This window comes from Emys orbicularis, chromosome 15 (assembly GCF_028017835.1).
Source record: "Emys orbicularis isolate rEmyOrb1 chromosome 15, rEmyOrb1.hap1, whole genome shotgun sequence".
NCBI classification, from domain to species: Eukaryota; Metazoa; Chordata; order Testudines; family Emydidae; genus Emys; species Emys orbicularis.
The window spans coordinates 2,243,818-2,271,323 of record NC_088697.1 but is presented as its reverse complement, the minus strand read 5'-3'; the positions used below and the strand labels follow the sequence as shown (position 1 = coordinate 2,271,323).

The window sequence follows — 27,506 nt, the reverse complement described above, 5'->3', positions numbered from 1 at the left end:
CAGCCACTTGTCGCTAACAGAGCCCTCACCGCGATGCCTGCAGGGAAGCTATAAAAAGGATCTGATTGTCTGTGTTTCTCTGACTCTTAACAACAACAACAACAAAAATTGCTTGCGACATTTGCATGTAAACAGACTTTTGCTTTCTTAAGAATTCAGCTGCTCCTGCTGCTCCCTCTCCCAACCCCGTCATTCACACAGCGCGGAAAGCTAGCCACCTCCGGGGCGGGGCATGGCCCCCCACACCAGCACACACCGCGGTGGGCCACAGCACGTTCCAACAGGAAGCGCAGGCAATACCGCGGCGGTTGAAACAGCAGGGGCGATTTCGGGTGGCAGAATGGAACCGACCCACCCACGCTGCTCCCCGGCACCTCCCGGGGATCAGCGCCATCTGTGGGGAGAGTGCCCCCTACCGACCCACCCGCGCTGCTCCCCAGCACCTCCCGGGGATCAGCGTCCCCTAACGACCCACCCGCGCTGCTCCCTGGCACCTTCCGGGGATCAGCGCCCCCTACCGACCCACCCGCGCTGCTCCCCGGCACCTCCTGGGGATCGGCGCCGTCTGTGGGGAGAGTGCCCCCTACCGACCCACCCGCGCTGCTCCCCAGAACCTCCCGGGGATCAGCGCCCCCTACCGACCCACCCGCGCTGCTCCCCAGCACCTCCCGGGGATCAGCGCCCCCTACCGACCCACCTGCGCTGCTCCCTGGCACCTCCCGGGGATCAGTGCCCCCTACCGACCCACCTGCGCTGCTCCCTGGCACCTCCCGGGGATCAGCGCCCCCTACCCACGCTGCTCCCCAGCACCTCCTGGGGATCAGCGCCGTCTGTGGGGAGTGCGCCCCCTACCGACCCACCCGCGCTGCTCACCAGGACTCTGATTTTCCTTTGCATCTCACATTCAATATTGAACAGGGCAGGCCCGGCTTCTCTTGTGAACTATGTCCATTTCAGAAGGGCAAGAGGGTGGACTTCCCTGAATCTGAAGGCTCTTGGCCCTCATCAGTACGGGTACAAGAGACCCGTCTGGTCAACAAGGGGCATGCAGGATTCGAGCATCCATGGACACAGGTCCTCCCTTACCGAGCAGTGTCTGCATCGAAGGAAGACACAAGTGGGTTGAGGTGCCGGTAGCGGTTAATGAAGGAGTCCTTGTTGACCTCCCAGATCTCCCGGTAGACATCCCAGGTCTTCAGGTACGCCTGGAGGTGCGTGGCGTTTGCTTGCATGCCCCCACTGATCAGTGCCTGGATTTTCTTGATATCCTCATCACGCTCTGAGTGAGGAGGGAGGACAAACAGGACAGTGACCAGCTGTTTCGATGCCCAAACAGCCAGTCCTAGTCCATCAGAACCCCTTGCTTCTCTTCCATGCTGGTTCTGCCAAGCCTCACCAGCCCGCTGGGAAATACTGTCCCTGTGTTAGAAGGGGAGGAAACTGAGGCACGGAAATGACTTCTAGGGGATTGGGTGTGCGCAGGCAGGAACTCATTCCATGACAGATGTAGGCTATATTCAGGCTAAGCCAGCTACCAAGTGCCACGGAGAGAAAATAAATAAAAATAAAGTGTTAGCGGCGAGGAAACTGAGCTAAGGGAAAATGTCAGGCTGGGGAATCGTCTCCTCCGGGGATAGGGTGGGAGCTGATTCGTTGTGGTCTGAACACAGAGGGCATCGCTACACTGGCTTTTCAACCCCCCAGCGGCGAATCTCAGAGCCCAGGTCTACCCGGGAAGTGCCTAACACGGGAACAAGACAGTGTGGATGCACAACTCGGCAAGGCAGCTGCAGACTCCCCCCAGGTAGCGCGTGAGAGCAGGGGGAGGTCTCCTTACCCACGAGGACCGAGATGGGATCGCGGTGGAATTTGCGTTTGGTCAGGATCTCCGGCAGGTGGCGGAAGACGGAGATGCTGGCGATGAGGTGGCTGCTGATGTCATTGACCATATTCGCGAGCTGGGCCAGAGTTGGGGAAAACTCCACCTGGAAACACAAAACAGCAGGTCCGGTGGAGAGAGGAACCCAACCCAGAAGAGGGGCAACGACTGCTCAGCGAACCCAAAGCGATTCACGGGGTGAGCGCTGGAAAATCTATTCCATTCCCACGTCTGCAAAAGCCCTTGCAGTGGCAGGCTGCAAGATCCCGGACCTGAAAATCCTGTCATTCTGATTTCCATCTTGCTTCCCCACCTCGCTCCCACGCACAGCAGCTCACTGCTTGAGGAGTGCTAGAGATTACAGGCCAAACCCCCCAGTCCGACAGCTATGCTTGGGGCAAGACCAGGGCAAAGGTGGCCCAAAGCCACCGTTATGGGTCTCTCGCTCGTGGGGCTGATCTGCACTGGCTCATACCTCCAACACAAGACTCAACAATCCTACAGTAGTGGTCAAAGGCACCACGGGTCCATACTGTCAGCCAGGAAGCGCTAGGCCAGGCCACAGGGATGATGGGGCCATGCTCCCTTGTCCCCTGGACACCCCCCATGCAGCAGAAGCCCTTAGGGTCTGTCTACACTGCAGTGGAGAGGTGTGACTGCAGCATGTGTAGACATACCTGAGCTAGCTTTGATCGTTCTAGCTAGCTCTGGTAACAGCAGTGAAGCTGTGACAGCACGGGCAGCTGTCGCCTGTGGATGTACCCAGGGTCCTGGGTGGGCGGGATTAGAGGGAGAAAGAAAAGCAAGAAGGTAATCCGACAGCCGGGATTTTAAGGTCAAGTATCTTGTGCCAGGACGAGGCTTGAAGTGAACGTGTTATCCTGGCACGACCGAGCAGCTGGGAATCCCAGCCTCCATTTCTGACCCTGATGGCATGCGTAATATTGGCTCTTCCCTCTCTCACTGGCCCTTGGTCGAGCGGTGCTTCTGCGGGGACACTAATTCAGGACTGAACTCCCCACCACCACCACCCCGACATGCTGCTAATTCCTGGCAGGGACCTTGGGGCGGGGCTCAGCTGGGTGTCTGAGGGCTGCAGTGGAAGGGCTCACCTGTGCAGATGGTGCCGGGTAGTTGTCCTGTAGGATCACCTTGACCCTGAACAGGGGGTTAGGCGTGGTCTTGCCATCTCCATTGATGGCTTTGGAGAGTTCCAGTAGGGACCATTTGACGTTGAGCCTGAAGGCCTCTTCCATCATTCTGTTCATCTTGACGGTGTAGGCCATCCAGTACTGCTGCACCTGAGGGGAGAAACAAGCCGGCTGAGAAAGGCAGCGAAGACAAGGAGGAGCCAGCAGAGCGAGGGACAGCCAGGGTAAAAGACAGTCAGGGCTGCAGAACTGTGCTCCTGGCTCTGGCCACTGGCCCTTCTGGCTGCGAAGGTGACCTTCGCTGTGTGACCCAAGTAGCTCCTCGGTCTGTCCACCTTGAAGAGCTGTAACTATTTCACTGCCACTCATTGAGATAGAAGCAACCAGGGAATGTCCTACTCTGTTGTCGGAAGTAGTGCCAGATACCGGGGCACGGGGACAGGGTAAAATGGAGCAGCTAGACGCTGGCACGATTTGCTGGGGGCAACTCAACCTCCTCCTCCCTAATCTAATGTCGCCTCATGCCATGCCCAGAGGAGCCCTATGCCCACAACTTGCTGCAGAAAGAAACTGAGGGCCATAGAATTTAAGCCGTAAGGGCCTGCTGTATATCACAGACCATTACATTTCACCCAGCACCCTTATACTGAGTTAGACTAAAGTACCTCAGTCTTTGTAAGACTAAACTGTTGGGTCCTACAGGGTGTGACGAAGTGGGAATGTTCTTAATGTTTTCTCTGAATACTGTGTGGGTGCCTCAGTTTCCCCTTTGCAGTTCTTAAGTATCAAGGTGGTGGGATAAGGGGGGATGATTGTTGCAGAGCCCTAAAGGGCCAGTGCGATAGTGTCTGCACAGAGAATGGCCGACACCCTGTCTCCTGGCCACTGATGGCCTGGGCCCCTCCCCTGCAAGGTGCCAACTGAAGGTGTTGGAGAACAAAGAGATCAGGTGGCCTCCTGGCCTGGGAAAGAGACAAAGGCCAGAGGAGGGGCTGGAGAGTTTCAGTTTGGAGCTGGCTGGGGAAATGGAGGGAGCCCCAGGGCTGGGGTCTAAGCTCCCTGCCCCCCAAGATAGACCTGACTGAGGGGGTCTTGTTGTCTGTACCTACAAGCTCCGTGTTGAACTGTGTTCCTGTCTTCTAATAAACGTTTTGTTTTACTGGCTGGCTGAGAGTCACATCTGACTGTGGAGTTGGGGTGCAGGACCCTCTGGCTTCCCCAAGAGCCCCGCCTGTGCGGACTCGCTGCGGGAAGCGCACGGCTTGAAAGGGGAGGCTGGATGCTCTGAGGTCAGACCCAGGAAGGTGGAAGCTGTGGAAGCTTCTTGCCCTGGAGGGGGTGGTGCTGGAAGGAGGCAAGTGAATGGAGTCGGGTAGGTAGGTGGGTGGGCAGGGACAGCCGTTGGAGAAGAGGGAGAAGGTCTCTGCCACATTGTCCAGAACACAGGTCCTTACACAGAGATCTCTGGACAGAATCAAAATGAAGCACTGCATGCTGGGACCCGCGCCCAGAGCACTGCCTGCTGGGAGCTGCCTGGTCCGGGCCTGGCCTTACCTCAGCGCTATCGTGTTTGAAGACTTCATAGGTTTGCCGCATGATGTTGATGACCTCCTCGTGGATACCCATCAGCTTCTGCTGCACCCAGGCCCGGTGCTCCTTCTGGTCCTCCTCAAACTCCAAGTCGTTGTAGACCCGCTTGCCGGTGATCCGCACCAGCAGTGCCTCGCTGATCTGCTGGGCACTGCGAGCGATGGTCAGGGTGGCTGCCTTGTATTCGTTCACAATGGTCTGCACCTGAGGGCCAGGGGCAGCAAGGCGGGCTCAGGGCAGGGCGCACTCCGATCAGGCACCTTAGGGCCCCAGGGTTTGACGGAGGTGAAACCCGACCAGCAACACCAGGGGGGTGTCATCTGCCATGCTGGGTTCTCTGCTCCCTACCTCCACAGATGCGTATTAAGCAGCGAACACCCGTGTTCTGAGTTTCTCCTACTCCACCTAAGCCTAGGCAGACTGAGCAGAGTACGGATCAATGGGACGCCGGCAGCTGGAGACCCCTTAAGGATGGCGCTTTGGGGGCAACGGAGGCCAGAGGAAAGCTCACCTTGCTGGCGTGCAGTCGGCACTCACTGATGAAGGCCGCGCTGGCCCCTTTCAGCGACCAGTGCAGCTTCTTCAAGCCGGGCTGGATCTTCTTGTCCAGGTATCGGATCCGCTCCTTGAACAAGGCCCTCTCCTCCGGGGACAGCATCGCAATGATCCTAAGGAGGGCAGACGAGGAAGGCTTCCAGCCCCATCAGCAATTCAGATCTATGTCATGCATTCCTCCCCCACCAGCCCACAGAACGGGCCTGGCTCCAGACGGGTGAGTCCCCAAGGTCCGATCTGTCTTTCCGATCACCTCCCAGACCGTGCCGGCTGCATCTTTGAGCTTGTTAACTTCCCGGCCTGGCTGGGTGACTTCCCCTCCCCCCGGGCCCCTGTTTCCCCATCTGTAAAATGGGCCTGCCCTCCTTTGGAAAGCACTTTGAGAGGTAGGGATTAATATTATTACAGATCGGCTGAAAGGAGGTTCCAACGGGGGTCATCGCTCTCCTCAGTCACTAGGGCCAGGCCGGGAAGTTAACAAGCTCAAAGATGCAGCCGGCACGGTCTGGGAGGGGATCGGAAAGTCAGATCGGGCCAGGCTGTGACCAGACCCCAGTCTGACCAGGACGGTTTTGGGGGGGGTGGTGGAATTCCCCCCCCCCCCCCCGTCCCAGCCCGGGAGGATGTGGATCACCCAGTTACATCGGTTCCAAGCCAGCCTGACACAAACACTCCCGCTGTGGTCACGTTAAAAACACACTTGCCAAAACGAACCTCTTTCAAGCAACACTTTCTCCGCAGAAAAACACCCCCACGTCACACTTTTAAAAATACCGGAGCCAAGCAAACTGAAACCCTCCCCCCACCCCCACCCCCCGACAGTTGAGTCATGAGACAGCTCCGACGGATGGTGGTACCAGAGCGGTAGTGGTGAAGCCTGACTCACGGTGCGTCCCCCACGCAACCTCCCCCCAGAACACACACACTCCCCCAACCGATGGGCCTCGGCTCTTCTCCGGAGGGACCCGCTCCAGCAGGGAGAGGGAGTTCTGGCTGCCAACGCGGGGGCCAATCAGCGTCAATTCTCCTGGTGGGGTTTGTGATGGGGACATCTGTTCTGCTAAGAACTGGATTCAGATCCCATCCCCCTACAATCCATTTACACGAGGGCCACCAAATGGGAATGACTTTCAGTCACTGCTGAAATAGAGAGACTAGAGCAGAGGCCTGGGGGCCACATCGGGTTTCCGAAATTGTATGGAGGGCCGGTTAGGGGAGGCTGTGCCCGGCCCCCGCCCCCTATCCGACCCCCCCTGCTTCTCGCCCCGACGGCCCCCCTGGGACTCCTGTCCCATCCAACCCCCCCGGGACCCGTCCCATCCAACCACCCCTTCTCCCTGACTGCCCCTGGAACCCCTGCCCCTGACTGCCCCCCGCCACCCCATCCAACCCCCCCCTTCCTGACTGCCCCCCTGGATTCCTGGCCCATCCAACCACCCCTTCTCCCTGACCTGCCCCTGACTGCCCCCCGCTGCCCCTTCCAACCACCCCCTTCCTGACTGCCCCCCCGGGACTTCTGCCCCCATTCAACCCCCCTGTTTCCCACCATCTGACTGCCCCGACCCCTATCCACACCCCTGCCCCCTGTCCACCACCCCGAACTCCCCTGCCTCTATCCAACCCCCCTGTTCCCCACCCTCTGACTGCCCCGACCCCTATCCACACCCCCGCGCCCTGTCCACCACCCCAAACTCCCCTGCCTCTATCCAACCGCCCTGTTCCCCACCCTCTGACCGCCCCGACCCCTATCCACACCCCCGTCCCCATCCACCACCCCAAACTCCCCTGCCTCTATCCAACCCCCCACCCTGCTCCCTGCCCCCTTACCGCGCTGCCTGGAGCTCCAGTGGCTGGCGGCACTACAGCCGCGCTGCCCAGAGCACCAGGACAGGCAGCCGCGCCGCCCGGCTGGAGCCAGCCCCACCACCGCGCAGCACAGAGCACCGGGTCAGGCCGTGGCTCTGCAGCCGCGCTGCCCGGAAAGAGCTCACCTCCCCGCCGCCCAGAGCCTTGCAGGGGAGGGGCCGAGCCTCCTGGGCCAGGAGCTCAGGGGCCGGGCAGGAGGGTCCTGCGGACCAGATGTGGCCCACAGGCCGTAGTCTGGAAATCAGGCTTCTCTCTGCTCACTGATGCCTAGAACAACAGGTAGGCGACAGGCTCTGTGTCCCACTCCCAGCCGTCTGCTGAACAGCACGGCCAATGCCATACAGAGCTCAGGCCCTGCCTCGGAAAGCCGAGAGGGGGCCGACCAGCAGCGGCAGGGCAGGGATGGCAAACCTGTTATAGTCCCGGGCAACCAGGAGCAGGTTCTCGCGGAGGTTGCGTAGATCCTCCTTCCGGTCGTAAACTTCCACCACGTAGTGGGGGATCTCGAAGAGCAGTCGCTCCCAGTAATGGATTTCCACAAATAATTTCAGCAAGTCCCTGCGAAAGGAAGCAGAGGCGGTCGCGAAAGGCCTGTCTCACCCAGCGCCAGCCTGAGCCTGCCCCGCCTGGTCCCGCTTACTTGTCAAAATTAATGTCCAGCATGCCGCTCTTCTCGGCGCTGGGGATCAGGAGCGGGGTGTCCAGGCGTTTCAGGCTGTCTTTGTCCAGGGTCTGCGCCCACTCCTGGAAGGTCTTCCTCTCAATCTCGTCCATGGCCTGGACAAGCAGCTGGTAGGCCTGAAAGCTCTCCTCCCCGGTCCCAATGTGGGGCAAGAAGTGGGCATTCGAAAGACACTGCAAGGCAGACGGAGAACTCCAGCCAGTGTTTCTACTTCCACTGGGGAGGAACTGGGGGGAGCAGATTTTGCACAGGCGGGACAGAGGACGTTAGCTAGGAAGACGGTTCATGGGGGCAGGGACTGCACCTCGATCCTGACTCCTCCCCCAGCTATTCCAGTCCTGAAATCCACTCAGCTCTGCTGATGTCCTTCATTCCTGACACACAGTCCCCCCAGCTATTGCAACTCTGGACTACACACACACAGACGCACACACCTACCTCTGCTGATGCCCCTCAGTCCCCACTCACAGACCCCTTGCTGTCCCAGCCCTGCACTCCCCAAACACTGCTAGGTCATTAGTTGATTGCTTGGGGAACAAGTGAAATCCGAAGATAAAATTCTCACTGGACGGTCAGCTCTTGCCAACCAGCGCGCACACACGGAGCCGCTCAGTCATGCGATAAAACAAACGGCGTTAGGGCAACCAAGAGCCATTGACGAGCAAGTGCCAAGGCTGCTTCGAGCCTCCCGGTGTAGGGTTCTGCAACACCGTGCTGCTGGAGGTGCCCTCTTTCAGCCCACCCCTCTCCCCCTGCTTGTTCCCCTCTCCATCCCTGGACTCTCAAGGGGTAAAAGATGGTTACTCACCTTTGTAACTGTTGTTCTTCGAGATGTGTTGCTCATATCCACTCCAGGGGGCGCCTCAGCCGACCCACCGAGTGTTGCTAGGGTAAAAAATCTTCCAACAATCGTGCACGCAGCGCGCGTACACCTAATTGGAATCGATATGAGCAAGCACTCGAAGAAGAACAGAAGAAACTGAGGAAGGCGGAGGCTGCATGACCCCTATATAACTACAGCCCCAACTGGGATGCCCCAAGAAAGCGTTCTTGAGGCCCCAGCCGGGCTCCACTCGCTGGCGAGTTCCAACGCTGTGCAGAACCCAGCACAAAAGCGGGAATATGCAGAGGGCACTGGGTAGAAAAGTGGTGTCCTGGCCAACTTGGGTGACTCCTTCAGCCGGCCACGGGCTTCTCCTTTGCGTCCTGTTTTAAACTGCTGAGCAGCAACACTGTTAAACAGCAGCTGTGTCCCACACCAGAGGCAGCTGCATTTCAGTGCTGGGTTAGTGACAGTGGCGTGTGACTGGCAAACTCCTGCAAGGCTCCACCCCAAGCAGCGAACCAGCTGAGCGGCGAACAGCAGAGGCTAACAGAGGGAGTTTGCCTGGGAGCTGTCCAAGAGGAGGTACGCTAAGTGCTGCATTAGGGGGACTGTGTTGGTGAGTATCTGAGTGTCTGTTGCTGGGACAGTTTGTCAGTTTGACCGTGTGCCTGATTGCTTGCTTGTTTGTTTGAAAAGTGTGAATTGGGAGTGCTTTGTTCCAGGTGGGCCTGACTGGTATATAAGTGCAGTCAGCAGCGAACCAGCTGAGCGGCGAACAGCAGAGGCTAACAGAGGGAGTTTGCCTGGGGAGAGCTCACTGAGGCTTTCATCTGCGGGTTTCTCTGAGTAGTTCCTGCAACAGCTGAGGAAGCTCTAAAGAGGAAGGTGATATGGAAGGTGAGCAATCAGCTGTTGTAACCTGCACAGGTTGTGCCATGTTTGTCTTTCTTCCACAGGACAGAAGCGACTTTGTCTGTACAAAGTGCAAGCTGGTCTCCATATTGGAAGAGAAGGTTCGAGGTCTGGAGAAACGAGTATCGACACTGCGTTGCATAAGGGAAAATGAAGATTTCCTGGACAGACGTCAGGAGATGCTTCTACGGCCACAATGTTCTGAAGATTCAGAGCAGGCGCAGCAGGGACAGAAGGACGGTGAAGAAGTTTGGCAGCATGTGACTTCCAGAAGGAGAAAGAGGAGCGTCCATGGACCAGCAATGGAGATACAGGTGAGCAATCGTTTCCATGTTCTCTCTACAGGTACTAATGCGGAGAGTGGACTAGATGACCCATCAGAGGGAAGGGGGCAGAAGGAGACTCCACCGATTGGAAGGCAAAAGATGCACTGTCCTAGGGATGGGGGTTCCACGACCACCACTCCCAAGAGGAGGAGGAGGGTGGTGGTGGTCGGGGACTCCCTCCTCAGGGGGACTGAGTCATCTATCTGCCGCCCCGACCGGGAAAACCGAGAGGTCTGCTGCTTGCCAGGAGCTAGGATACACGATGTGACGGAGAGACTGCCGAGACTCATCAAGCCCTCGGATCGCTACCCCTTCCTGCTTCTCCACGTGGGCACCAATGATACTGCCAAGAATGACCTTGAGCGGATCACTGCAGACTACGTGGCTCTGGGAAGAAGGATAAAGGAGTTTGAGGCGCAAGTGGTGTTCTCGTCCATCCTCCCTGTGCAAGGAAAAGGCCTGGGTAGAGACCGTCGAATCGTGGAAGTCAACGAATGGCTACGCAGGTGGTGTCGGAGAGAAGGCTTTGGATTCTTCGACCATGGGATGGTGTTCCAAGAAGGAGGAGTGCTGGGCAGAGACGGGCTCCACCTAACGAAGAGAGGGAAGAGCATCTTCGCCAGCAGGCTGGCTAACCTAGTGAGGAGGGCTTTAAACTAGGTTTACCGGGGGAAGGAGACCAAAGCCCTGAGGTAAGTGGGGAAATGGGATCCTGGGAGGAAGCACAAGCAGGAGAGCGCAAGAGGGGGGGACTCCTGTCTCATACTGAGAAAGAGGGACGATCGATGAGTTATCTTAAGTGCCTATACACAAATGCAAGAAGCCTGGGAAACAAGCCGGGAGAATTGGAAGTCCTGGCACAGTCAGGGAACTATGATGTGATTGGAATAACAGAGACTTGGTGGGATAATTCACATGACTGGAGTACTGTCATGGACGGATATAAACTGTTCAGGAAGGACAGGCAGGGCAGAAAAGGTGGGGGAGTTGCGTTGTATGTAAGAGAGGAGTATGACTGCTCAGAGCTCCGGTATGAAACTACAGAAAAACCTGAGAGTCTCTGGATAAAGTTGAGAGGTGTGAGCAACAAGGGTGATGTTGTGGTCGGAGTCTGCTATAGACCACCAGACCAGGGGGATGAGGTGGACGAGGCTTTCTTCTGGCAACTAGCAGAAGTTGCTAGATCGCAGGCCCTGGTTCTCATGGGAGACTTTAATCACCCTGATATCTGCTGGGAGAGCAATACAGCGGTGCACAGACAATCCAGGAAGTTTTTGGAAAGTGTAGGGGACAATTTCCTGGTGCAAGTGCTGGAGGAACCAACTAGGGGCAGAGCTTTTCTTGACCTGCTGCTCACAAACAGGGAAGAATTAGTAGGGGAAGCAAAAGTGGATGGGAACCTGGGAGGCAGTGACCATGAGATGGTCGAGTTCAGGATCCTGACACAAGGAAGAAAGGAGAGCAGCAGAATACGGACTCTGGACTTCAGAAAAGCAGACTTTGACTCCCTCAGGGAACAGATGGGCAGGATCCCCTGGGAGAATAACATGAAGGGCAAAGGGGTCCAGGAGAGCTGGCTGTATTTTAAAGAATCCTTATTGCGGTTGCAGGAACAAACCATCCCGATGTGTAGAAAGAATAGTAAATATGGCAGGCGACCAGCTTGGCTAAACAGTGAAATCCTTGCTGATCTTAAACGCAAAAAAGAAGCTTACAAGAAGTGGAAGATTGGACAAATGACCAGGGAGGAGTATAAAAATATTGCTCAGGCATGCAGGAGTGAAATCAGGAAGGCCAAATCACACTTGGAGTTGCAGCTAGCAAGAGATGTTAAGAGTAACAAGAAGGGTTTCTTCAGGTATGTTAGCAACAAGAAGAAAGTCACGGAAAGTGTGGGCCCCTTACTGAATGAGGGAGGCAACCTAGTGACAGAGGATGTGGAAAAAGCTCTTGTACTCAATGATTTTTTTGCCTCTGTCTTCACGAACAAGGCCAGCTCCCAGACTGCTGCACTGGGCAGCACAGTATGGGGAGAAGGTGACCAGCCCTCTGTGGAGAAAGAAGTGGTTCGGGACTATTTAGAAAAACTGGACGTGCACAAGTCCATGGGGCCGGATGCGCTGCATCCGAGGGTGCTAAAGGAGTTGGCGGATGAGACTGCAGAGCCATTAGCCATTATTTTTGAAAACTCATGGCGATCGGGGGAGGTCCCGGATGACTGGAAAAAGGCTAATGTAGTGCCCATCTTTAAAAAAGGGAAGAAGGAGGATCCGGGGAACTACAGGCCAGTCAGCCTCACCTCAGTCCCTGGAAAAATCATGGAGCAGGTCCTCAAGGAATCAATTATGAAACACTTAGAGAAGAGGAAAGTGATCAGGAACAGTCAGCATGGATTCACCAAGGGGAAGTCGTGCCTGACTAACCTAATTGCCTTCTATGAGGAGATAACTGGGTCTGTGGATGAGGGGAAAGCAGTGGATGTGTTATTCCTTGACTTTAGCAAAGCTTTTGATACGGTCTCCCACAGTATTCTTGCCGGCAAGTTAAAGAAGTATGGGCTGGATGAATGGACTGTAAGGTGGATAGAAAGCTGGCTAGATCGTCGGGCTCAACGGGTAGTGATCAATGGCTCCATGTCTAGTTGGCAGCCGGTTTCAAGCGGAGTGCCCCAAGGGTCGGTCCTGGGGCCGGTTTTGTTTAATATCTTTATTAATGATCTGGAGGATGGTGTGGACTGCACCCTCAGCAAGTTTGCAGATGACACTAAACTGGGAGGCGTGGTAGATACACTAGAGGGTAGGGATCGGATACAGAGGGACCTAGACAAATTAGAGGATTGGGCCAAAAAAAACCTGATGAGGTTCAACAAGGACAAGTGCAGAGTCCTGCACTTAGGATGGAAGAATCCCATGCACTGCTACAGACTAGGGACCGAATGGCTAGGTAGCAGTTCTGCAGAAAAGGACCTAGGGGTCACAGTGGACGAGAAGCTGGATATGAGTCAACAGTGTGCTCTTGTTGCCAAGAAGGCTAACGGCATTTTGGGCTGTATAAGTAGGGGCATTGCCAGCAGATCGAGGAACGCGATCGTTCCCCTTTATTCGACATTGGTGAGGCCTCATCTGGAGTACTGTGTCCAGTTTTGGGCCCCACACTACAAGAAGGATGTGGAAAAATTGGAAAGAGTCCAGCGGAGGGCAACAAAAATGATTAGGGGTCTGGAGCACATGACTTATGAGGAGAGGCTGAGGGAACTGGGATTGTTTAGTCTCCAGAAGAGAAGAATGAGGGGGGATTTGATAGCTGCTTTCAAGTACCTGAGGGGGGGTTCCAGAGAGGATGGAGCTCGGCTGTTCTCAGTGGTGGCAGATGACAGAACAAGGAGCAATGGTCTCAAGTTGCAGTGGGGGAGGTCTAGGTTGGATATTAGGAAACACTATTTCACTAGGAGGGTGGTGAAGCACTGGAATGCGTTACCTAGGGAGGTGGTGGAGTCTCCTTCCTTGGAGGTTTTTAAGGCCCGGCTTGACAAAGCCCTGGCTGGGATGATTTAGTTGGGAATTGGTCCTGCTTTGAGCAGGGGGTTGGACTAGATACCTCCTGAGGTCCCTTCCAACCCTGATATTCTATGATTCTAAGCTGCCTTTCCATGGCCTCTTAAGCGATCGTTATAGCTTGTAAAGCGCTTTGAGATCCTTCCCGATGAGAAATAGGAGCAGGAGGTATTTCTGCGTTCCAACAAGAGCTATGTTCCGGGACTGATGCAGCCCACGACTGTATGACTAACGCCTCATGCAGCGCAGAGAAACAGGAGCTACGGGGTGTTTGCCAGACACAGGAGAGGTGAGCCCCACAACGCCGAGCCCTGCGTTGGGCAGGTAGGAAAGGCAGAGGTGATTTTCAGACCTAGATTTGGCAGTTTCAAGCCTGCACGTCCTGGAGGGTTTGTGATTGATGCTGGAAACGCTGTTCTGTTGTTACACAACGTATAATTAAACCTGTCAAAGGAACTCACTGACAGAGACTGTTATTGAGGCAAATAGTCAAAAACAGATGAGGTAGTTAGATGAATAAAAACAACATCTGCCATGACAATTGCTCGGGCAGAAATTCCAAGTCTTCAAGATACAGGGAGGAAGGGGGTCCCCGGCTGAGCGACAGGATGGCTTCAGCCATACATACACTCCCCCAAGCAACACCTGATAGTGCTGGCCTGAAACGGGGTGGCATGTTACACCTGGAAGCAGTAGGTGTTGGTGTCTAACTGGGTTTTCAGTCCTGCCCTCTCTCTCTGACGGGCAGACTTTGGGGTGTCTCTCCAGTGTCTCTCGGCACTGCCCCATAATCAGCTGCAAACAGGCCCCCAAGGAGAGCTCTGTCCCATTCACCAGAGGTAGAAAGGGCCCCTCACGTGGGGGCATGAGACAGGGAGAGATGGACGCTGGAACAGGGGTCTTGCCACAGACGTGGGATCCTCACCTTTAGGGGTCTGTCGATGCGCCGGCGCAGAGCCCGCAGCCAGTGCGCCAGGCCTGAATAATGGCACATGTGCGGCGGCAGGAACGGCAGCTTCTTGCTCAGCTCCTTGTTGACCAGGGAGAGCTCTCGGTTAAACAGCATGTAGACGTCCACGGCTTTCTTGTCAAAGGTGCGCTTGATGGCCTGGGGGAGGGAAGAGGCCAGCGGAGCCCCACAGGGGTGTGAGGCGCTGGGCCAAAGCCACTAGCCCACGCAATGCAGCAGCTGCACCAGCAACCCACTCCCCATCTAGGGGCTGGTCCCCCCAACTTCCCTGGAAGATGCACTCGTTGACATAACCTGTCAATACCCCCGTACTCCCCAGCTAACCAGTCTGGGAGCAGCCCTCCCACAGCTCACAACAAGCCTGCACCCCCTGACGGCCATGTCTGAGAACTGCCCCCACTCAGAACCACCTGGTCCAGAGGCTGTTCCCCACGGACACCCCAATCTCCCCTATTCCAGGAGCTTCCAAACTTCCCAGCTAGCCAGTCAATAGCTGGCTTGGAGTTTGGCATCTGTGTCTGGAAAGGTTACTCGTCTTCGGGACACAGTGCTCTGCCAGGGTCCTGGCACCGGCCCCGTACCTCTCGTGCGGAGAGGTGGTGGAAGATGTCCTGGATCTCCACGCCATGCTCCACGTCCCGCACCGTCTCGAAGGCCGAGGTGATCAGGTTTTGGGTCATCACCTCCAGGTCTTTGACGCCAGAGCGGAACCTAGCATGTCAGGGCGGCGGGAAGGGAAACAGCAAACAGAGGACACAAATTCACCCCCACCTTGCTGGGACAACACCCCCCCCCCCCCCAACAGGCCGTGTCTCCACTTTTCCCAGCATGCCTACCACTCACACAGTCTCGCCCCCTGCAACGTATCGCCCCCACCCAGGAGTCGACTCCCTGTCCCCCTGTCCACTCATCCACCATCCCTTGCTCTGTGACAGCGGATCCGTCTGTAACCTCCTGCCCTCTCGACCTGACGATACGGAGGGAGTGCCTCTGTGACACGGAGCTGACTCCGTTCTTCCACTGCTGGCCACGGGGGTAGGAAATGGGGCCAATCCGTCCCTGCCAGCTCAGGCCCCTGCCAATGCTCTTAGTCCAGGCCTGACCCATGCAGTCTCAGCACACTGGGCTGACCCCCATGCCCACTGCGAGAGCTGCCAGAGGGGGAAGACTCTGCCACCGGGGCCTGCGAGCCAAGGGCCCCCTCTCACCGGTTAAAATCCTCGTGCCAGAACGTGTTCTTCACGTCCAGGATCCCCCCCTTCATGTTCCGCAGGGTGTGCAGGTGCTTCTGAAAGGTCTCCTCTATTTCCAGCAGGTTCCGGGTCATCTGGGGACCCCGGTGCCCAAAGAAACAGGGCAGTGGGGTCTGCTTCCCGTCCTCCCAGCGGGCGAAGTGCTGCTGGCAGTCGCAAACCTGTTGGCAAGTGCACCGCCGTGTTATCGGGTTTGCCTTCCCATTGCTCGGCATGAATCCCACCCTCACCCCCATTGACCGGCTGCGGACACATTTCTAGGCTGTGGGAGCACCTAGTGGCTGCTGGGAGATGTAGTTCAACCCCATCCCATCTTGGCAGGGCAGCCACCCACCCTCATGTTATTATCGTTATCTATATAATAAGACTCCAGGGTTGTCACCCGTCTGTGTGTCACTCTGGAGCCTTGAATGTCTGTTGAGTCAGTGAGGAGGGATGGAAACACCTACAAACATGCTTGGGAGCTCTTGCTGTTCAGAATATCACCAGGTTCAACCATCACTGGGGTTTGCCGTCTGCTACCGCCCAGTTTTTAAGGTCCCAGCTATTCTGACTTTATGAATTACACCCGTGCAAAGCAAGGCATGTATCTGCCATGCCCAGAGTCCGTGATATCAACCAAACATCTGTCAGGGAAGGTCTAGGGTGCAGAGGTGGCCCTTGAGTGCAGGGAACCGGACTGGAGGACCTCTCCAGGTCCCTTCCAGTCCTACAGGTCTATGATTCAACCACCACCCTTACTTTACAGCTAATTTGCATGCAACAATTTAATTGGCTGTATGAGACACATAGTGGATTCCTTGGCCCAACTGCCACACCCATGTGACAGCCCAGGCTTTCAGCTACTCATTTATCATAGAATATCAGGGTTGGAAGGGACCTCAGGAGGTATCTAGTCCAACCCCCTGCTCAAAGCAGGGCCAATCCCCAGACAGATTTTTGCCCCAAATCCCTAAATGGCCCCCTCAAGGACTGAACTCACAACCCTGGGTTTAGCAGGCCAATGCTCAAACCACTGCACCTAGGAGCTCCGGGCACATCCTAGGACCCCACTGTGCTTAGGTGCTCTGCAGCCAAGAACAAAAAAGACAGTCCCTCTCCCAAAGATCTTACAATGTAAAGCCACAGGTAAAGTCTACACTAGGAAATTAGGTCACTAGGACAACTCAGAGGTGTGAAAAATCCACACCTCTGAGCACCGGAATTAAACCGGCCTAACCCCAGTGTAGACAGAATTCTCCCTTCAAGCTAGCTACCCTCTCTCGGTGAGGGGGAGCGTCTGCGCCGACTGGAGAACCCTTCCCACCAGCATAGGTAGCATCTTCACCGAAGTACCGCTGCAGAGTTTGAAGTGTAGCCAAGCGCTGGGGCTGCCTGAGTCTGCAGAACAAGGCGGGCGCCAGGACCACATGCACGATGTGCTGCTGTTGCATGCGCTGCGGGGAAGGAGCGTCTGCCCCAGTTGCCCACACATCCCCACCAGAATGGGGCACTGTCGTGAAAGCTACCTGGAGTGGCAGGGACGACCAGACACTCTGAAAACTCCAGCTGATGCAGAAGGCTGCGTTCCCACCATCACCCGGGCTGGCTACCTCCTTGGTGAGGCTCCCCACTGTGACATAGGGCTGGGTACCTCCCGCGCAGCTCCCCACATCACGCTCTTGTGCTTTCGGTGTGGGGAGCGTTTGATGCCAGACTGATCACTACACAGCACCTGCTACTTGTCTCAGGCACGGTACGAACCGCTGAGCGCCAAACCGCTCTGTCATGGAAACAGATGGATTTGTCCTGCTGCACCTGAGAGCAGCCGTTGGCTCCAAGTAAATGAAACACCAGTAATTGTCAGGCTGAGATGCAGCCTCCTCTCACGACGACGGCAGGGGGCCAATGCTGCAGGGAGATTATCATCCCAGGCCACGTCCCTAGTCCTGTCACCGCAAGGGGGGAACCACGTGCCGCTGCCACGTACCTCCAGGAGGTCTTTGCAGCGCTGAACGAAGGCGTCCACTTGGGCGAAGATGCTCGTCTGGTCCAGGACCCAGCCTTTCCCGGAAAGCCTGTTAGAAGTGCGGAAGGAGAAAAGGTTTGTCATGCCCCACGGCCGCCTCAGAGGCAGGCACCGAGATGGGGAGTAGATTCTCCTGGGTGGGCATGTTAGCTCCGTCACTTCTCATAGGCAGCAGCAGGTCTATCGTCCAGGGCCCTGCAGAGAAGGCAGAGCCGCGCCCTGGGGACAGAAGGCAGTGCCCTGCTGGCACAAGGGATAGGAATGTCACCCAAGCATAGGCGCCGACTCCGTGGGTGCTCCGGGGCTGGAGCACTCACGGAAAAAAATTGGTGGGTGCTCAGCACCCACCGGCAGCTCCCCGCCCCGCCCCGCCCCCCCTGCTCCAGCTTACCTCTGCCTCCTCCGCGAGCGTGCCGCCGCGTCCTGCTTCTCCCCCCTCCCTCCCAGCACTTGTGCCGCGAAACAGCTGATTCGCGGGGCGGGGAGGAGGGAGAACGCGGCGCGCTGGGGGAAGAGGCGAGGCTGGGGCAGGGGTTTGGGGGAGGGATCCAATAGGGGCAGGGAGTGGGCGGAGTTAGGGCAGGGACTTTGGAGATGGGGGCGGGGCCAGGGGCGTTGGGAAAGGGGCGGGGGCACCTACTGGCGCTGGAGAAAGTTGGCGCCTATACACCCAAGAGTTTCCTCGCTCACAGACCTCAGGCTCTGGGGTCTGGGATGTGACTCCCAGGATTTTGCACACGGGGGGGGAGGGATAGCTCAGTGGTATGAGCACTGGCCTGCTAAACCCAGGGTGCTGAGTTCCATCCTTGAGGGGGCCCATTTGGGGATTGGTCCTGCTTTGAGCAGGGGGGTTGGACTAGATACCTCCTGAGGTCCCGTCCAACCCTGATCGTCTATGAAATGCATGCTATTTGAATTGAGAATCCGCCCCCAAAGGGCACATCAAGCCTGCAGACCCTCTCAAGAGCGCCCCAGGAAAGAATGGGAGAGCTCACAGCCTTTGAGGTGCCCCAGAATCTCTTCCCACTGACAGGGCTGTAGGAAAACCCCGGGGCCTTATCCTACCCAGGAGCTCTGGGGAGATCACAGACCCTGAGAGCAAAGCTTGAGTACCTAATCCCCACTCAGCTGTATTTGCCTGGCTTGCGCGCTAATGTCTTTGTCTTATAAAATATTGATCCAGCCCGACAAAGCTGAACCTGAAGCCGACAAGTAACACTTAGGCTTAATTGTCAAGGACCAGGCGCCCACTTAAACATCCCTAATCATAATGATAGATTCTGGTTTCTACAGCTCAGGAGAAGCAGGGAAGGAAGACTGGAGCCAGTCAGAAGGGGCTGGGGACTGGGACACGGGGCCTTTCCCATCCAGCTCACTGGTTCCACTCATCCCCATCTCCCAGCCACCGAGCGGATTTCAGTTTGTCCCTAGTGGGCTGCACGTTTCTGGCCCACCTTTTGGCAGTCTGGGCAAGGTCCCAAGAACTGAACAGGCCACCCAGACTGACATCAGGGCTGCAGCAGGGAGGGGGAAGACAATACCCAGGTGGTCCCCACTCTGGGGACATCCAGAGGAGTCGCTAATCTGGGCTCTTTCACGCATTCCCTTTACATCCTTCCGCTGGTTCTGCAGGGCGCAGGCTGTCCCGCTGCCCACCTGTTGTGCATCTGAGCTGCGTACAGGTAACAATCCTTCCAGGCGTTCATACACGAGATACAGTCGTGGAGCGACTGTCTGCTGGATACCACGTAACCCTCAAAAATCCGGTCCAGGGAAATGTCTTGGCAACACATCAGGATAATTTTGTTGCTCATCTAAGGAGAAATGATTCAAGGGTCAGCACAGCTCTGCCTGGGACTCTTAAAGTAAACAAAGACTCTTCCTGGGCAATCATTCTTAGCAATAACGAGTCCAGCTCTCCATGAAGTTCAATGGCAACACACATCAGAGTGACGGGAAGAAATGATTTGGGGCAGAGGATAATTAACCTGAGGAACTCGCTGCCACTAGATATAACTGAGGCAGGGAGCTTGGTAAAGTTCAAAGCCAGAGGAGACTAAGAATAGTCCCTAGGTGGGCTCCATCGCATCCCTGCTCTAACCAAGTAGACCCCACTCTCCTCCCAGAGCCGGGGAGAGAAACCAGGAGTCCTGACTCCCAGCCCCCCCTGCTCTAACCACTAGCCCCCACTCCCCTTCCCTCCCAGAGCCAGAGAGAGAACCCAGTAGTCCTGACTCCCAGCCCCCTGATCTAACCACTAGCCCCCATTCCCCTCCCACAGCCAGAGATAAGACCCAGGAGTCCTGGCTCCCAGCCCCCTGCTCTAACCACTAGCCCCCACTCCCCTCCCAGAGCCAGAGAGAGAACCCAGGAGTCCTGACTCCCAGCCCCCCCTGTTCTAACCACTAGCCCCCACTCCCCTCCCACAGCCAGAGATAAAACCCAGGAGTCCTGGCTCCCAGCCTCTGCTCTGACCACTAGACCCCACTCCCCTCCCAGAGCCAGGGAGAGAACCCAGGAGTCCTGGCTCCCAGCCCCCCCGCTCTAACCACTAGACCCCACTCCCCTGCCACAGCCAGAGATAGAACCCAGGAGTCCTGGCTCCCAGCCCCCCCCCCTTGCTCTAACCCACTAGCCCCCCACCTTTCGGAAGAGGGCTGTGATTCTCTCTCTGGTATTGTAGTATGGGGAGTTGACCCATATGATGCGGACGAGGCTGATGAGGTGGGGCAGCTTGTCAGGGATGTCTTTGGGCCGCAGCGTGGACAGCTCCTGGAACGGCTCTTTCAGGATGGAAAGGAAGTGGAGGTTCGACTGCGCTTGCTCAGACCCATCCTGCAAAGCAATCACCGAGGGGGAGAGAAAAAGGACTCATCTCACCCGGGTTTCTAGCAGGCGGGCTAATCCTGAGGACCCAGGGCTAGTGGGCTCCGAGTGAAAGCAGGACGCTCGGCCTGCAGGGTTCCAAGGCCCAAGTTAGACTCTCGAGGTCTTTTCGGTTCCTGCACCGAAGTAAAACTGCATTCCCTCTCCAGGGCTTGAGGGACATCGGCCGAGCTGTGTGCGCAGAGCCCCGGACTGGACCAGGAGCAGTGCATGTACAGATGGGGGTTACTGTAGGGATCCCCTCCCTTTCATGAGCCAACATTCGGCACATGTTTTTACAAAGTGGGACCCAGCTCTGGTCCACTCCTCCCCGCTCAGCCGGGCCCTGTCTCCACCCCTACCTGTATCTGTCTGGCAAGCCTCTGGAAGGGTGCCACGTAGGAGGACTTGGAGAGCAGCAGGATGGACTCGATGTGCGTCACTCCCTGCCTGCATAGCTGTTTGCTGATCTCAGACAGGTCGGTGCAGCGGTTCGTCCAGAACTCAATCTCCTCCAGCGGCCCCGTGCTCTCCCTGCTCTCCACCGCCTCCTGCGCTCGCAGCACCTCCTTGATCTGCCGCGTCCAGTGGATCATGGAAGCTGGAACAAAGAGTCAGATGAGGCCGAAGGCGTTAGGGGTTTAGACATCGCTGATTTTAATGGGCGCTAAATACCTTTCTAGCTCTGGGCTTTAGCGCCCAGGACTGTCTGACAGGGTGTGAGAAGCGTTAAGGTTAAGGTTGAGGATTTTCCTTTCTGTTTCTCCGCCCTGGCATGATAGGGACATTCCACTGTGGTGCCGAATAATGGACCCCGGTGGAATGTGGTTTGAGCAAAGGAATGGGGCATCTGGACGCCGGGATTCTGTTTGCAGCTCTGGGCGGGGAACGCGGCCTGGTGATTAGAAACGGGGGCTAAAATTCAGGACTCCTGCGTTCTAACCCACGTCAGCTCTCTGGCCTCCTGTTTCCCTCTCTGCGAACTGCAGGCGATGATATCTCCCTACTTCAGAGGCGGGTTGTGAAGCTAAATTTTTCATTAGTGTCAAGAATGTGATTCATAAATGCCCAGGGAGCAAAGCTGGGGGGGTGGGGGGGGTGCTATTCTAGTATCACTGCTGTGATCCAAAACACACTGTAAAACAGATAGAAACTGCCGTAACAAGCTCCTCTTCACCCCAGGTGCAGCTGCAGAAAGCTGAGCAGAGCGGTATCGCAAAGACGAGGGGACCTACGTGGGCGAACCCTAGAGGAGATTCGCTGCACCCCAGGCAGAGCGCCGAAAGGTGCCGGATACGTGAGTGCACCGAACTAGGAAGTAACCCAAGTAACTGACCAGATGGCAGCAGAAGGAAAAAGTTTATTTGAACTCAATTAACTACACTTGCGACTTCCCCCCTTCCACAGAGTGGAAGCTGCTAATAGTCACAGTGCGCCAATCGAAGAGTTAGGAGCCCAGGATGAGAGCAGCAATCTCGGCACCAAATTATAGGGATAAGATAATCACGCAGCCCGGCCATTAGAATAGCCAGGCATCGCTAAGTACTTGATAACAGCGAAGACGTAGTCATAATGGAAGCTACCCCCAAGGTGTCCAATTGGATGTTTCACCCAGACACATATTGCCAGGCATAATAGCTGGCCCTGCAAAGATTTTAGTGGGGACTGTGCTGGGTTTTGTGGAACACACAGTCCTTCTCATTATGGGCCATTCATGTCCACTGCATACCCTCCGCGTCTCCTTAGCAGTGGGAGTTTGTTCATGGTTCAAAAGAAACATGGGCAGGGGACACTTTTCAGGGACATATTTAACTTTTGTCAAATCTCAGATCAAACGTGTTCTTGGGTTTTATAACATTAACATTGCAATGGAATCAATGAGAAATCAGCTCCCTCGACCCAAACTCAATTCTTTTGACTAAAAGAAAGACACAGGGTATCTCGGGACGCACATATCTGCAAATGGGGCCCGCCTTGGCCAGACAAGAAGTCCTGTTCACGTCACTGGCACCGCTTGCATTAGGAACAATAGGGGAATTTAGCCACTGACGAGCCAAATCCAAGCATAGTTTTCGCTTTATTACTTATAATCAAGACATATTGCATAAATAATTCAATCTACAGCTTTTGACTTGTCCTGAGCGATCCATTCAATTGAATTTGCGTATACAGTAACAGAAGACTCAAACCAAGTCCCTCGAGCCCAGTATCCTGTCTCTGACAGTGGCCAAGATCAGATGCTACAAAGGAAGGTGCAAAAATCCCTCTAAATAGGCAATTATGGAATAATCTCCCCGTAGAGGACGTTTCGGTGTCCTGAAACATGAGATTGTATAGCTCTTATACATGTTTTATGCTATTTAATGTAACCGTAGAGGGTCTCGTTAGCCATAGAAATGTCAAATCCTTTTGAAATTCAGCAGAACTTAATGGGCCCAACGAGATACTGGGCCAGTGAGTTCCACAGTGGAATTACACGTTGTGGACATATAGTGCCCAATGGGTTACTGCTCAGTTTCACTGGATGTCTCTTCCCTCAGCACTACAGTGCCGTGAGGCTATAGATACGTTAGACAGGCCAGGTAAAGCACTACATACAATGTACTTGAGGAAAGCTACACCACCACCAGATTGATCATCAAAACACACGTAGCTATATAACAAATGAGCCTGGCTGGCGTTCCAGCTGCCTGCGGGTTGCTCGGGATAAGGGTGGAGGGACACGGGCTGCGGGAGGGAGGGAGATCAGGGCGAGAAGGGAGCTGATGAGAGCCACGCAGATGAGGAGCTGAATCATTTAACTGCTTTTTCCGGTTTGCATTGGTGGGATACGCAGCCAGTGCTGAGAGAGAACGGTTTTCGTGGGGGATAGAGGGTATACATGCTCGCTTTATGTAGCAGCCGCACCATTATAATTAACTTGAAGTTATTAATTATTATGAATTATTTCAATTAGAGTAGTGCCTACAGGCCCCATCGGGGAGCAGGATTCCATTGTTCTAGCTGCTGTGTTTTTCTGTGTCGGGTGCAGCACTTGAGCCTGCAAATATTCACACGGGAGTAAATATCCTAACTATATAAATGGACCACTCGTGTGAATGAAGTGACGCGTGTCAAACTGAACACCCATGGACTTGGGGCTTAGACTGTCACTTCCCGGCTTTCCTCTAGGGCCCTGAGCCAGCAATCTGAGCCGTGCAGAGAGCCCTCTGCGCTCGGGGGGGGGGGAGCCCCATTCATTTCAATGGGACTCCACACGGGCGTAATGGTAAGCGGATCCGAGTGCAAATGCAGTGCTGGTGCTTAATAAAGCTCGTGCCCCGAGGAGCTCTTGATGCCAACCAGCAGAGGGGTCCATAGGGGTACAGAGCCCCCCTGACTTCACCGCAGAATGTCAGGTAAGGTCTCTAACGAATCTCCATGCTGCCCTGGCTAGCGTCACCACTGGGAGAGGTATGCACGGCAAATCCGTGAGGAGTTCCGTACACATGCTGAAAAGGATGTTCTCTGGGTCTTGTGAGTTAAAGGCAGGTTACCCTGCCTGGAGACACATTTCCCCCAGCAGGCAGGAGACACTTATCTCCTAGTGGGGCAGGAAGGCATTGTGTAGCATACAATAGAAGTTGATTTGCATACTGGGTCAAATACTAATGAAGAGTTAGTGGAGACTTGAGAAGGAAAGTAAGAGGCAGATGTAAACAGTGCGGGGAGGGGGGGAGACACCCTGTTCTTCAAGTGAAGATCAAAAGGTCTGGTTTAGTACAAAAGGGGTGCAGATAAACCCCCACTGAGGAAGTCAACTAACCATGGGTTTACTTCAGGAGGCTTGGCTGAAAATTCTAGGAAGAGGGCTTGGGGAAGCTACTTTCTAGGGAAACCAGGGAATTGTGACTAAGTGGGACTGTTCTTAATGTTCTCTCTGAATATTGTGTGGGTGCCTCAGTTTCCTCTATGCAGTTCTTAAGTATCTAGGTGGTGGGATAAGGGGGTGTGATTGTTGCAGAGCCCGAGAGGGCCCGTGCGATGGTGTCTGCACAGAGAATGTCTCCTGGCCACTGATGGCCTGGGCCCCTCCTCTGCAAAGGTGCCAACTGAAGGTGTTGGAGAACAAAGCGTTCAGGTGACCTCCTGGCCCGGGAAAGAGACCAAGGCAGAGGAGGGGCTGGAGCCTTACAGTTTGGAGCTGGCTGTGGAAGGGGAGGGAAGCCCAGACTGGGATCCCTGGCCCCCAATATGGACCTGACTGAGGGGGTCCTGTTGTCTGTACCTGCAAGCTCGGTTTTGGACCGTGTTCCTGTCGTCTAATAAACCTTCTGCCTTACTGGCTGGCTGAGAGTCATGTTGAATCGCAGGAAGCCAGGGGTGCAGGGCCTCGTCTCCCCCACACTTCTTGACAGGAATATCTTGGGAGTTAAAGGTATGCACTAAAAACTGTGCTATGGTTTTGTTGTATATGTAACCATTTGTTTCCAGCATTCTTGCTTTCTCTCATTTGCATCTCTGTTCTTTGATCATAAACTAATTCTTGCTTTCACTATAAACATATCCAAGTGGTATACGTGAAGCAACTTGGCGATCTGACGTTGAATCTCCCAGACTGGTGTGTGCGAGTCCTTTAGCACACCTGAGAGCTGGGTGAGCGTTCGGTGAATGGGTGCTGGGAACTCCACAGCGATGCTCAGTTGGCGTGCGCCTACTGCTAACCTGTGCAGAGAAAGCGAGCCCGGCGGGGGCCCGGAAGGTGGAACGATCAAAGGCATTTGATGGTCTGTCTCCTGCTCTCTTTGGGTGATCTTTTTTGAGTGCTCCCCAATTTTTCTAGCGTCACTAACCCTTCCCCCCACAAAGTTCTGGCTGGGGACTAGTCAGGCATCCCTTTGCCACAAGTCAATACCAGAAAAGTTATTTTAACCGCACCAGTCATGAATAAACAGAGCGCTTTCCCCTCCCACTCGGAACCCACATGGCAGGGCCTGGACTGATCCTGCCCAGCCTCACATCCTCCAAGGTCATGAAATCAAGGCCCACTTTATGCCCTGATGCCCGGGAGAGGCACCTGAGGACAGTGCAGCGAGTCTGTCCCCAGGTTCTGGGGAATGCAGAGTCCCGCCACGGAGCCGCCCCAGCTGGTCTCGCCTCTGCCTAAAACTTTTTACTGCCTGATGGCCACCAGCTCCTTGAAGACTATCTAAAGTGAAAGCAATAACCCTGCCAAAGGATCCTCTGTGCTCCGCCGAGCCTCTCAGAAATTGGGAATGATGGATGCAGCTCATATGCTGCTGGAGGTTAATTCACTTAGACTCCACGCACTGCGATTCTCACCGGCTCCTCTGTGGAGTTTATCCCGCCACCCAGCCCCTTTCCCATTACATCGATCCCGTTATTGCTCCCCTCTCCCAGGCCAGGCAGCACGACGCCCCCCCGAGAGCCAGGCTGGGGAGTTACTCACTTTCCAGTCTCTGAACCAGTGCTTTGTCCTTCACTACCACTTCGGGCTTCATGCTCAGGGCTTCAATGGGGATGTAGAGCACCGTGCGGCCCTTCATTTTCGAACGGGTATCTGGAGAAGGGAGAGACAGATGGAGTGCTGGGACACAATCAAACCCTCTCTCTGGGTCCTCTCTCCTGCATTGGCTTTGGGGCTGGGGGGCAGAAGAGGGTTTATTTTCTCAGAGGAATCGGAGAATGGCACACGGGGCCTTTCACCTCTAGGGACCAGCTCCAATCAGGGAACGCTGGCTGGCTCAAAGAGGGTCAGTGAATGGGATACGAAGCCTTTCACCACTAAGGACCAATTCCACCCTGGCCCTCGGTCAGTGGTGACAATGATGAAGCGGGTGAGGTAGGACCTTCGGCTCTGTGGAGCTCAAAGGCTTGTCTCAGAAACTGGTCCAACAAAAGATATTACTTCACCCACCTTGTGTCTCTCATATGCTGGGACCAACACACACTGCAAACAACAGTGGTGCCAAACTCATTCTCCTCTGAAGGCCGGAAATCATAGAAGATCAGGGTTGGAAGGGACCTCAGGAGGTATCTAGTTCAACCCCCTGCTCAAAGCAGGACCAATCCCCAACTAAATCATTAATGGCACTGTGCAAAATCCTGCCGAGCACCCCGTTTTCTACTGGGGACATCATCGGAGTCTCCGGAATAGGAGAGCCCAGAGCAAGCCAACAAGTGTGTAACAAGAAACTGGCCATCCTGGTGGAGAGAACCAGCACTGCGAGGCAGCTCAGAGGGAGAGGGCATCGCTCACTCTACCTGTGAGAGAGGTCATGAAGTGGTATATTTCCGAGAAGAATTCGTTCTTGATGCTCTCGGGCCAATTGGTGTTGTGGAAGAGGCGGGGGAGGAAGACACTATTGAGAATTTGCACGAGGGAATCAATGTAGGGTCTCCGGACGGTGCCAAATTGCACTGTCTTCTGGAAATTCTCGGCGGTGATCTCGGCATTCTCATGGCGGATGAAGTAGGTGAGCTGTTTCTGCTCCTGTGATGAACAGCCAATGACAGGGTGAGGTTAATTAGCAGCAGGCTTTGCTGTATCTATGGGGAATGTATCTATGGGGAATGCATCTATGGAGAATGCGTCTTGTCCCCACACCCAACACGCAGAGTTAAAGCAATGGGCCGTAGGTTTGAAACATAATCAGAGCAAGGAAATGATAGTCATGAACAAGATACGATGAGCTGGCCTGGCTTCTGCACCTCTCTTACCTGTTAGAATTCCCTGAGCATCTCAGCCAACGAGTGAATAAAGGAGAACGGGCTGACATCATGTATTTAGCATTTCAAAAAGCTTTAGGCAAAACCCGTCCCAAAAGGCTTTTAAGGAAACTAAGGCCCGGAGCCTGCAAACATTTATGCGCGTGCTTAATTTTATGAATGTGATGAGCATGCCATGGAAGATACCATGCTGAACCACCAGGTTCCCCTCAACATCCCCTGCAGCACAGCGCCCCCTAGAGCTGGGACATTAGGATCAGCAATAACTCATAGGGGAGAACTAGTCCCAAACCTGGTTAGCTCACGAGGCCAATAGGATGACAGCACAAACTGATACGAC

General features: G+C 55.2%; 1 protein-coding gene across 1 annotated transcript in view; it reads right to left on the bottom strand.

The window, feature by feature from the left end:
* DNAH2 (dynein axonemal heavy chain 2) overlaps window positions 1-27,506 on the bottom strand; it is a 108,568-nt gene that overhangs the window by 79,604 nt on the left and 1,458 nt on the right. The window contains exons 3-16 of the mRNA XM_065417371.1: window positions 26,702-26,930; window positions 25,887-25,997; window positions 20,800-21,038; window positions 20,216-20,407; window positions 15,520-15,725; window positions 14,893-15,022; window positions 14,267-14,449; window positions 7,682-7,896; window positions 7,453-7,599; window positions 5,132-5,288; window positions 4,585-4,824; window positions 2,992-3,180; window positions 1,838-1,985; window positions 1,087-1,279 (exon numbers count right to left, since the gene is read on the bottom strand). Coding sequence (XP_065273443.1) covers window positions 1,087-1,279; window positions 1,838-1,985; window positions 2,992-3,180; window positions 4,585-4,824; window positions 5,132-5,288; window positions 7,453-7,599; window positions 7,682-7,896; window positions 14,267-14,449; window positions 14,893-15,022; window positions 15,520-15,725; window positions 20,216-20,407; window positions 20,800-21,038; window positions 25,887-25,997; window positions 26,702-26,930 — 2,579 coding nt within the window. The remainder of the gene's footprint in view (window positions 1-1,086; window positions 1,280-1,837; window positions 1,986-2,991; window positions 3,181-4,584; window positions 4,825-5,131; window positions 5,289-7,452; window positions 7,600-7,681; window positions 7,897-14,266; window positions 14,450-14,892; window positions 15,023-15,519; window positions 15,726-20,215; window positions 20,408-20,799; window positions 21,039-25,886; window positions 25,998-26,701; window positions 26,931-27,506) is intronic.